General features: G+C 36.5%; 1 protein-coding gene across 1 annotated transcript in view; it reads right to left on the reverse strand.

Annotated features, from left to right (window-relative positions):
- GDPD4 (glycerophosphodiester phosphodiesterase domain containing 4) overlaps positions 1 to 12,055 on the reverse strand; it is a 138,717-nt gene that overhangs the window by 73,449 nt on the left and 53,213 nt on the right. The window contains 1 exon segment of the mRNA XM_088017510.1: positions 4,873 to 5,029. Coding sequence (XP_087873636.1) covers positions 4,873 to 5,029 — 157 coding nt within the window.

The raw sequence follows: 12,055 nt of genomic DNA on the forward strand, positions 1-12,055 counted from the left end.
TGGAGTCTTTAGCATTTTCTATATTCAGTATCATGTCATCTGCAAATTGTGACAGTTCTACTTCTTCCTTTCCTATTCTGATGTCTTTCTTTCAGATGTCTTCCTTCCTTCCTTTCCTTCTTCCTTCCTTCCTTCCTCTTTCCTCCCTCCCTCCTTTTCTTTTCTCTTTGTCCTTCCTTCCTCCCTCCCTCCCACCCTCCCTCCCTTTCTTCCTTCCTTCCTTGTCACTGAGGCTAGGACTTCTAGTACTATGTTGAATATAAATGATGAGAATGGACATCCTTGTCTTGCTTCTGATCTTAGAGGAAAAACTCTCAGTTTTTCACTATTAAGTACGACGTTTGCTGTGGGTTTTCACAGATGATCTTTATTATGTTGAGGTATGTTCTCTCTAAACCTATTTTTGTTGAGGGCTTTTATCATGAATGGATGTTTTACTTTGTCAAATCCTTTCTCTGCACCTATTGAAATAATCATAGGGTTTTTATTCATTGTTTTACTGATGTGATGTATCATGTTGATTGACTTGCAAATACTGAACCACCCTTGCATACCAGGATCAAATTAGATTTGATCGTGAATTATTTTTTTAATGTATCATTGGATTCAGTTTGCTAACATTTAGTTGAGGAGTTTTGCATTTGTGTTCATCAGAGATATTGGCCTGTAGTTCTTTTTTTGTTTGTTTCTTTCTTTCTTTTTTTGTAGTGTCCTCATCTGGTTTTGGTATGAGGGTAATGCTGGCATCACATAATGAATTTGGAAGCTTTCCTTCCTCTTCTATTTTTTGGAATATTTTGAGAAGAAGAGGTATTAAGTCTTCTTTAAATGTTTGGTAGAATTCACCTGTGAAGCCATCTGGTCTTGGACTTTTGTTGTGGGAAATTTTTTGATTACTGATTCAATTTCATTCCTGGGAATTGGTCTGTTCAAATTTTCCACTTCTTCCTGCTTCAGTTTAGTAGGTGATATGTTTCTAGGAATTTATCCATTTCTTCTAGGTTGTCCAACTTGTTAGCAACTGGTTATCTGTTGTTGGACACTGTACCAGCATCACAGGTAGTAAGAAAGATCATTGCCTAGCAGGGAAAAAGAGGAATTTGCCCATATTTGTAGGTATACAGGTGAAACCTGGTAAAGATTAATTTCTTATTTTGCAAATAATAGTGATAAAAAGAGCTCTGGAGTGATAGGGACTATTAAAAATGAATTTTTTTTATTCTATACATAATCTCCAGACAGAATCTAATTTGACAGACTAAGAAGTTGTTTAACACAATCTGGCTCTAGATTTGCTGATTATACAACAAGGAACCTAAGGAAATTAATAAAGCCAAAATAACACGACACTGCACTGAGATGAACCTCTAAATACTCTATAGAAGTTAATTATGACTATGAAATGAGACTGTTAAACTATTCAAACTTACAAATAAGGCAAAAAGTTGATTGTTGGACCATATAGTATCATGGTAGCACATTCTTTTTTTTTTTAAGATTTTATTTATTTATTTAACAGAGAGAGACACAGCAATAGAGGGAACACAAGCAGGGGGAGTAGGAGAGGGAGAAGCAGGCTTCCTGCGGAGGAGGGAGCCCAATGCAGGGCTCAATCCCAGGACCCTGGGATCATGACCTGAGCTGAAGGCAGACACCCAACAACTGAGCCACCCAGGCGCCCCATGGTAGCACATTCTTTAAGAAAACCGTGTAAGGGTCATCTGACTCTTAGGGGAAGGTAACTTTGTTTGAATTACTATTTACTATTGATTAGGGCAAAACTACATAAAGTTAGATGTTAAGTTGTAGAAAACTGATAAAAATGGAAATGATTTCTGTCCAGTACAGATGCAAATGATATTTTCTGATAGAGAAGATAACTCCAAAGGTATAGCTTTATTGTCATATAGTATCATATAGTCATGTAGTACATATTATATATATATGTAATAGTATCTTAACAAAGTTTGTATCTAATCTAGCAATCTAATTTCAGCATTTCTTTGTTGCACTTACTATACACATGTTGGTTTCTCACTTTTCTTTTGAGTAGGTTTTGTCATCCTGATTTGTTCTTTCATTAATGTGCTAAATAAAACTTTTACTCATGCTCACTATCTAGTTGCAGGAGAATTATATATTTCTAAAAAATTTCTTTATTTATTTGAGAGAGAGAGAGCACAAATGGGGGGGAGGAGCAGAGGGACAGGGAGAAGCAGATTCTTCACTTAGCAGGGAACCTGATGTGGGGCTCGATCCCAGGACCCTGGGATCATGAGCTGAGCCAAAGGCGGACGTTTAACCAACTGACCCACCCAGGCGCCCCTGCATGAGAATTATATTTTTATCGTTTTGAGAATTATACTTTCACAAAAAGATATAAGAAAGTTCTACAGAAATGTTGATTTTGCTGGAGAAACAGGAACTCAGCTGAACTTCCAGGAACAACTACCAGAACTGCTCTATTTTTATTTCATTATCAATCAGATTAACAATTTAATTTTCACCAATAATCTAAGGAATATACTAACAAATAATGATCAACTCACCACCATCATCAATTCATAATTTTACACATCCAATGAAGAATGACCAGAATAATCCTCACAAACAAAAACAATTCCTTTGCTATGAAAGAGTATCCAAACATCCAAATCTTTAAACTCACACGCCAACACCACTTCAGCCATCCCTGACTGCACAGCATGCAAGCAAAGAAAACTCCACAATTAAACCTAAAAATAAAGTCCCCTAGGTAACCATATTTGGAACGCCAGGTTTCAGGATACTCTTCGGTAGCCATAGTAATAGTATTAACTAAATACTGCAAGCATGCCACCTAAATATGCTAAAATAAAACTATTAATCCTTAAAAAATCCACAAAAATTTATTACAATAACATATCTAACCCTATCACTTACAATAAGATTTTATGAGTCATACATTATACATCAGACAATATCGGCCTCTTCATCTGGAAGGCACATTTGCCAAAACATTAACTATGGCTGACTAACCCAATATATACATTCTAATGGAGCATCTCTAGTTTGTATGTGTCTATTTATTCATGTGTGATGAGACACAGAGAGAGCCTACGTACACACAGAAACCTGGAATACCAGGTTTTCACAGATGGAAACAGTATTTATAGGCTATATACTCCTATAAGAACAAGTTTTCTAAGATACTGTAATTACAAATCTACTTTCAGCTATCTCTTATATTAACACTAGTTAATAGAATGAAATTGAAGCAGAGAAGTGCATTTTATTTTTTTAAAAGGTTTTATTTATTTATTTGACAGAGAGAGACACAGCGAGAGAGGGAACACAAGCAGGGGGAGAGGGTGAGGGAGAAGCAGGCCTCCCGCTGAGCAGGGAGCCCGACACAGGGCCCGATCTCAGGACCCTGGGACCACGACCTGAGCCAAAGGCAGATGCTTAACAACTGAGCCACCCAGGCGCCCCGAGAGGTGCATTTTAACATAATGCTTTACTTAACACTATTTTTTACACAAAAAAGGATCAAGTAAGTTCTCAGGGTTAATATCAAAATATAAATAAAATTCCATTCTGGCCCAAGAATACAATTAAAAATACCTTAAGACTTATTTTCCTAATTATAATTACCTGATAAGAGAGCTGATACCCATACCACACTATCTCTGATGTTACTGGTGCTAGCAATATGAATGCTTGCTGTGCTCAGATGTTTATTTTCAAAATTGAAGTCTCAAATGAGTGTATCTGATTGGTATAAACTAGGTCACGTGGATTCCCCCTAGACATATGATAAATTGGAATCTAAGTTGTTTTATTTTCTTTAATCTATCTTGGGAAAGCAGATTTAATTTTTATCGAATGCAAATGTGACCTTTGATTTTAGCCACTTTAAAATACTCAGGATAATTCTAAACTCTCTAACTTGTTATTTAAGCATTGCTATAATCTCCTTTCAACATGTTTTCCCAGGTTCTTCTCCAAATCTCTCTCCCATTTCCTCCCTACCCACCTTTCTCTCCTTCCCTCCCTCCATTCTTCTCTTCCTCTTTCACACATGCATGCATGCACACCATATCCACTCTTGCTCCAGTGTACTGTAATCTTTGAAATATACCACCATCATTGCCCATGCTTCCCATTAGTAATGATCTTCCCTCAGCTCAAATGATACCTTTGCATGAACTATTCAACTCTCTCAAGTAGAACCATTCACTCTTGCCTCTAAATTACACTGTACACAGCAATGCTTTATATTTTACCACACCTTCATTGTCTTCTTCTTCCAGAATCCCCCTTCTCCATCCCTGAGACTGAGTTAGAAGTTGCTCTTGTGTGCTCCTAAGCAACCTAAAATTAACTCTAGTTTAGCACTTATCACAGTGTATTGTAATTGTCTCTTCTAGCCTGTGAACTCCATTAGGGCTGAGTGTGTTTTATTCACCATTGTATTCCATGTGCCTAGTACCCAAAAGGTACTCAATAAATATTTATTGAATGATAAGAAGAGGAGGCTAGAATAAATATGTTTCCCAGTCTGCCTCATGTATGACTGTGAGCTACTCAAAATGCCTAGGAAAATGCTGTGTACATGGTAGATACAATAAAAGTTAATGAAACGCTTTGATAAAAAGGAATTAAATGACAAAAGTAAGTTTACAAGTTCATCTTCAGAATTTCCAGGGAATGTAGAAAGCGGCAATTATACTGACTGCATTCCTGGAAAAGCCCTCCTGTCAGTGCTACAGTTCTGCTACCAAACTGGGATGAAATTCTGTGTATGCTTGCCTTTATTTCTAGGAGCAGCACATGACTTCATATAGAAGAGACATTTAATGCAGGTTTATTGAGTTGGGGAATGTGTCTTACCCGTGATTGTACAAACCATTTGCCTGCATTCAGAGTCGACAGGAAACTCCACTGGAAGAAGCTAGCATGTGTGAAGGAGGCATTTGGCAGGACCTCCCTAATATTGGTTGTTCTTCTCAGGTGATTGTCATGCATGAGAAAAGGTACCTGATCATAACTGCAGGCAGAAGAGGAAAAGAAGAGGGAGAAAGGCTGAACTCAGCCACCTTGGCAGATAAGGTTCTCAGAAAGCCCATCAATGTCACAAGTCTTACTAGGGTTCCTTACTCCCTCCCAAATCTCAGAAACATACTAAGTACTAGTCACTTACACTTTGATTTCAATATTTTTATGGTCTAGAAGTCAGTATTTAGTGACATATAATAATCATATTAGTGATGGTGAAAAAGTAGCTTCCCTCTCTAGGGGCTTTCTGGCAGCAAGAAAACTGTATGTACAGTAATAACCTGAGAGTAAGGTGAGTGGGGTAGGGATGGGGCAAAGCTCTGAGGTCCCAAAACCACACTAATCTCCCTGTTCTGACCCATTTCCCAGGTAGGTACCTGCCCTGAGTATTTCTGGCCCTAGACTCTTCATATCAGATGGTATCATTAGAAAAGTTCCTTGTTCTCTTATCTGTTATTTGCCTTGAAATATCTCCGGTTTTATGAAAATCCCTCTTCCTTTCTCATTAAAATACCTGTGAAGAGAACTCTGTAATGGCCATGAGGGTGTAACAGAGCTAAGACTTAGCTTCCTGCCCATAAACAACTAGAAAACTGGACAAAATGAGGAAGATAATTCTTTTCAGCCCAGTGGGGAACTGGGAGCACAATATGATTATCTCTGAGAAAAGGTAAACAGATGAAATTAGCTCTTCCATTACCCAGGCTTCCTTCTTGCAGGTGTATACTAGACTGTGGCACAGAGAGGGGGAACCTAAAATGGACCCAGCTAGCATGCTGATTTGAGTAGAAAGAGAACAGATTAAAGAGAAGTCAAGATAGCTAGAATTTGTGGGCTAGAGTCTCACAAAGAATGGAGCTCTGAAGGGGGAAAAAAAAAAAGAGGAGTTCCAGAGAAATATGCAGAGGTCCTTTGAGTGTATGGCCAAATATCAATTAGTATATGTGCAGAGTAAAACTATAAAGCTTGCAAAGAACAACTTGTAAGAAAAGAAAAATTACCAGAAAGTTCTAAGACAATGTGCAGAGTTCACACAGGGGTATGAATCTTTCAAGTTCCATCTAGCAAGAGCAGAGAGACTTCAGTAATTACAAAGGCATTCTTTAGAGACTCCAGAGGGTCATGCCCTAGAATGGGGATAATTTAGAAATAGAATGACTTTAGAGCCTCTATTAAAGAACTTAAAAACATCCTTCAAAGGATCAAATTAACTTTAAGTAATTCAACTCCTTGCTAGAAAAGTCCAAAATTCTTTTTTTTTTTAAGATTTTATTTATTTATTTGACAGAGAGAGACAGCGAGAGCAGGAACACAAGCAGGGGGAGTGGGAGAGGGAGAAGCAGGCTTCCTGCGGAGCAGGGAGCCCGATGTGGGACTCGATCCCAGGACCCTGAGATCATGATCTGAGCCGAAGGCAGACGCTTAACGACTGAGCCACCCAGGCGCCCAAAAGTCCAAAATTCTTTAAAGGAATACAGTAAAATGTATCACCTAGCCTAAAATCACAATGTCCAGCATGTAACCCAAATTTACCAGACATGTGAAGAAGCAGGAAACTGTAACCAGAACCAAAAGAAATTACTCAATAAAGACAAACTCAGAAATGAAAGAGATGATAGAATGAATCAACAAGGGTATTAAATCATACAAAACAAAAATACAGGTGTGTATTTAAATAATGTCAAGAAAACATGAACATAATAAAAACATAACTGTAAGACACAAAAAACAATGGAAATTCTAGAGCTGAAAAAATATATTAAATGAAATTTTCACTGGATGAACTTAATATCAGATTAGATATTACAGATCACGTACAGATAAGAGAATTTGAAGATATAGGAATAGAATCTATCCAAATGACCTGTAACACACTATTAGACAATATTTTATATATATATATATATATATATATATATATATATATGATTGGAGTTCTAAAAAGACAGGGGAAACAAAAAAAAAATCTGAGGAAATGAAAGTAAAATATCTTAAAAATTTGATGATAATTACACATCAACAAATCCAAGAATCTTAATGAATACCAAGAAGGATAAATATAAAAGTACATATATACACACCACATTAAGGATTATTACATTCAAACTGGTAAAAAACACCCAAAAACTGATGAAGGAAACTGTAAAGGTAGGCAGAGGGGAAAACAAAGGACATATTTAGAGAGAAATAAAGGTAAGCAAATAGCAGACTTCTCATCAAAAAATATGATAAAAGATAAAAAGAGAAAAGAGAAAAAATCAGTGAAACAACATATTTAAATGGTGAAGGAAAATAACTATCAACTTAAAATCTTTGAAAAAAGGAAAGAAAAGAGGATTCTGGAAAAATGGCAAAGTAGGAAGCACCAGGAATCTGTCTTTCAACTTAGACAACAACTGCACTGGCAGACTGTGTCTAATGTAATTATTTTGGAACTCTGGAGTATATTAAAAAGCTAGCAACTTCTAGGGGAAGACTTACATAAATTGGGGTTAATTTTGCTCAATTTCAGCTCTTAGCACATTAGCAGCTATCAACCCCCCACCCCAGCCACATGGCAAACAACTGTGTATAGTTCCAAGAGTAGCTTACACAGCAGCTGGTGAGAGCCAGGGTAGCACAAACAACACTGTACTCCAAATATAGGGAATGTGTGTTCTGGTCACTGTTTGCTGCTTTTTGCCACAGAAGGACAGACAGAAAGGCAAGCAACCGTTGTGTTGTCGCACCTATTCCAGCTGTTGCAAAGTCCTTCCTTTCAGGCTAAAGTGACTGCCAGGAAATTTAAAGGACTAGCACGCTTTTTACCCCTCTTCATTCTTCTCCTTTTCCCAGACATTACAGGCTAGCACATTAGAAACAGCTGCGTATATGGGGAAAATTAGAAAGTGACTGTGCATTCCCAAGGAAAGGATCAGAAAAACCTAAGACCTTGATTTTATGCCTCAGATTGACCCACAGCACAGACATCCTAAGTGATGTAAAAATAATTATAACAAAAAACACAGAAACCCTGAGGAAGTGGGAGAAACTGATTTCTAGTGCTACCACATTATTAGATTCAAATTTCCAGTTTTCAATTAAAAAAATCACAAAGAAACATCTCACTACATTTACAGATGTGAAAGATACAAGAGCATTTAAGGTCTCTATAGTTAACACATTTAATGTATTAAATTTATAAGAATTCCTTAAGTATTCTGAAAATATTTCAGACAACTGCAGTACCAAAACAATATATTAAATGCATAAATGCAATTTAAAACATCTAAATTAAATGGGATTAAGTATTATTCAAAGGCCCTCAAAAATGATGGTTAAAAAGGGCACGTGTTGTGATGAGCACTAGGTGTCATATACAACTAATGAATCATTCAAAACTACATCAAAAACTAATGATGTACTGTATGGTGGCTAACTTAGCATTAAAAAAAGGAGGAAATTAGGACAACAGACACACACAGAGGGAGAAGACATCCATCTGTAAACCAAGAAGAGAGGCTTCAAAAGAAACCAACCCTACCATCACCTTGATCTCGGACTTCTAGACTCTAGAATCATGAGAAAATGAATTTCTGTTGTTTAAGCAAAAAAAAAAAAAATGATGGTTAAAACATTAGACTTATAGGGGCACCTGGGTGGCTGAGTCGGTTAAGCGTCTGACTCTTGATTTCAGCTCAGGTCATGATGTGTCATAAGATTGAGCCTCATATTGGGCTCCATGCTGGGTGAGGAGCCTGATTAAAATTCTCTCTCTCCCCCTGCCCCTCCCCCACCTCTCTAATAAAAAAAATTTAAAAAAAACAGACTTATAGTTGTAGGATATAAAATCAATGTACAGAAATCCATTGTGTCTCTATATACTAATAATGAAGTAGCAAAGAGAAGTTAAGAAAACAATCCCATTTACAATTGCACCAAAAAAAAAAAAAAATACCTAGGAATAAACTTAACCAAGGAGGTGAAAGACCCATACTTTGATAAAACACTGATGAAAGAAATGGAAGATGAAACAAATGGAAAGAGTTCCATGCTCCTGGATTGGAAGAACAAATATCGTTAAAATGCCTATCCTACCCAAAGCAATCTACACATTTAATGCACCCCTATCAAAATACCAATAGCATTTTTCACAGAACTAGAACAAACAATCCTAAAATTTATATGCAACCACAAAAGACCCTTGCTTGTTCTTGCACACATGCTCTATCAAATAAATCTTTTAAAAATTATATAAATTTATATATATATAAATATAAATAACATATACACCATACATAAAATAATGAGACATATCTAGAAAAACGTCGTTAATGGCCGATGTCAGAGAAATTCCTCCCTGTGCTGTCTTCTAGGATTTTTATGGTTTCAGGTTTCACATTTAGGTCTTTAATCCATTTTAAATGTATTTTTTTTAACTCTTAAAGATTTTATTTATTTGACAGAGACAGCGAGAGAGGGAACACAAGCAGGGGGAGTGTGAGCGGGAGAAGCAGGCTTCCCACTGAGCAGAGAGCCCCATGCGGGGCTGGATCCCAGGACCCTGGGATCAGACCTGAGCCAAAGGCAGACACTTAACGGCTGAGCCACCCAGGTGCTCCTTTAAATGCATTTTTATGTATGGTGTAAGAAAGTGGTCCAGTTTCATTCTTTTGTTTGTAGCTGACCAGTTTTCCCCACAACACTATTTGTTGAAGAGACTGTCTTTTTCCCAGCAGATATTCTTTCCTGTTTTACTGAAGATTAATTTGATGTAAGGAAATGTTAGGGTTCGAAGCCAATGACCAAGAAAGAGTTCTTGAGATGTCTTTGGTGCAAAAAGGTGATTTTATTAAAGCACGTGGACAGGACCCATGGGCAGAAAGAGCTGCACTGGGGTCATGAGGAGTGGCCCGTTATATACTTTCAAGTTGGAAGGGGTAACAGGTGATGAGGATTAAGAGTACACCTCTCATGGTGAACACTGAGTAATGTACAGAATTCCTGAATCATGACGTTGTACACCTGAAACTAATTTAACACTGTACGTCAACTATACTGGAATTAAAATTTTAAAACCTAATAAAAAAAGTTAGACTTATAAATGGAATAAGTTTTTGTTTTGTTTTGGTGCAAAATGGTAGTTTTATTAAAGCATCAGGACACGACCTGTGGGCAGAAAGACCTGCTGCACCGGGGCTGTGTGGAGTGGCTGATTACATACTTGGGAGTTGGGGGAGGTAAGGAAAAGGGAGGTTTCAAAAGGATTTTCATATGTTAGAGAAGACTTACAGGATACCCAGGCCTTGTTGTTCTCAAGTTAAGGTTATTTTTCCCTCTAGCAAGGCATTAATATTAAGATAGTTGGGAGCTTCCTGGAAGAATGTCACACATATCCCACCCAGGAGTGGGAATAAGGTTTATAAGTTAAACTTAAAAGCTTCAGAACAAGGGTTCTGAATTTAATAAACTGAATAATTATTTTGATTTCAATCAAAGTAAAATGTTTCTAGCACACAAACATCACCCTAAGGCACAAAATAAATTTATATTTAAAAAAATAAAAGGAAAATGAGAATATTTTCATGGAAATAGAAGATAGGATTGTTTTTCCAACAGATCTGTACTCTAAGAAAAATTAAAAGATACTCTTAGGCAAAAACTAAATACTAACTGGAAACTTGAATCTACACAAAAGAATGAAGAGTACCAGAAACGATAAATACATGAGTGAATACTTAAAACTTTTTTCTAATTTTTAATCTTTAAAAAAGATTACCGACCATTTAAAACAAAAATTAATAACAACATATTGTGCGATTGATGACAGTAACAGGTCAAACGATGGGAGAGGTGGGATGGAAGTATACTGTTAAAAGATTTGTATTTTACACACAAAAAAATGTATAATATTTAAGGAAGAGGTGATAGGTTAAACATCATATTGTAATTCTAGTGCAACCACTAAAAAAAAAAAAAAAAAAGTATAGCTAATAAGCCCAGAGGGGAGATAAAGTCATAAAAAATACTCCATTAATCTAAAGTGAGACAAAAAATGAGAAAAAAAAATAGCAAAATAGTAGTGCACCAGGTGTAAAAATGGAAGGAAGGTGCCAAATATTCAGTAATCAAGATAAATACTGTTTTAAATTTAATTTATTTATAACAGCTAAAATCTGGAAACAACCCACACATCCATTGACAGATGAATGGAATGAATGGATGAACAAATTATGCTATGTTTGTACAACTGAATACCTATCAGCAATAAAAAAGTACAACTACTGATATACATAAGAGCATGGATGAATTGCAAAATAATTGCGATGAGTGAAATAAACCAGACAAAAATAAAGAGCACATACCGTATGCTTCTATTTATATAGAATTCTAGAAAATGCAAACTGAGCTGTAGTGACAAAGCAGATCAGCAGTACTATGGGGATAAAAGAGATGGCAGAGAAAGGGGTAGGGATTACCAAGGAACACAAGGAAGATTTGGGGCATGAGAGGTGTCTTCATAATCTTGATTGTTGTGACGGTTCCATGAGTTTCATGAGTGTTACTTTTCAAATTATCAAAACATACCAGATTGTGCACTTAAAGAATAGGCAATTTACTGTATGTCAACAATAAAACTGTATGTTTTTTTGTTTTCAAAAAAAAAAAGATAAATACTGTTTTAATGCAATATTTTTAAAAAATCTAAATTAATGATGGGGCACTTGCGTGGCTCAGTTGGTTGAGCATCCAACTCCTGATTTCAGCTCAGGTCATGATCTCAGGCTCCTGGGATTGAGCCCCCTATCCACCTTGGCACTCACTGGGGAGTGTGCTTGAGATTCTCTCTCTCTCCTTCTGCCCCACCCCTTGCTCATTCTTGCACACATGCTCTATCAAATAAATCTTTTAAAAATTATATAAATTAATGAAAAATCCATGACAAACAAAATAATTAAATTTCAAATACAGCCTAAAGAAAAGGCTTTACCTTTTGCCTCGGGCTCTGTTATGGTTTGGCATGGCACATCTGTACTAA

Source organism: Eumetopias jubatus, unplaced genomic scaffold, assembly GCF_037043125.1.
Source record: "Eumetopias jubatus isolate StellerSeaLion01/CBP00866 unplaced genomic scaffold, mEumJub1_p1.0 scaffold_13, whole genome shotgun sequence".
Taxonomy (NCBI): domain Eukaryota; kingdom Metazoa; phylum Chordata; class Mammalia; order Carnivora; family Otariidae; genus Eumetopias; species Eumetopias jubatus.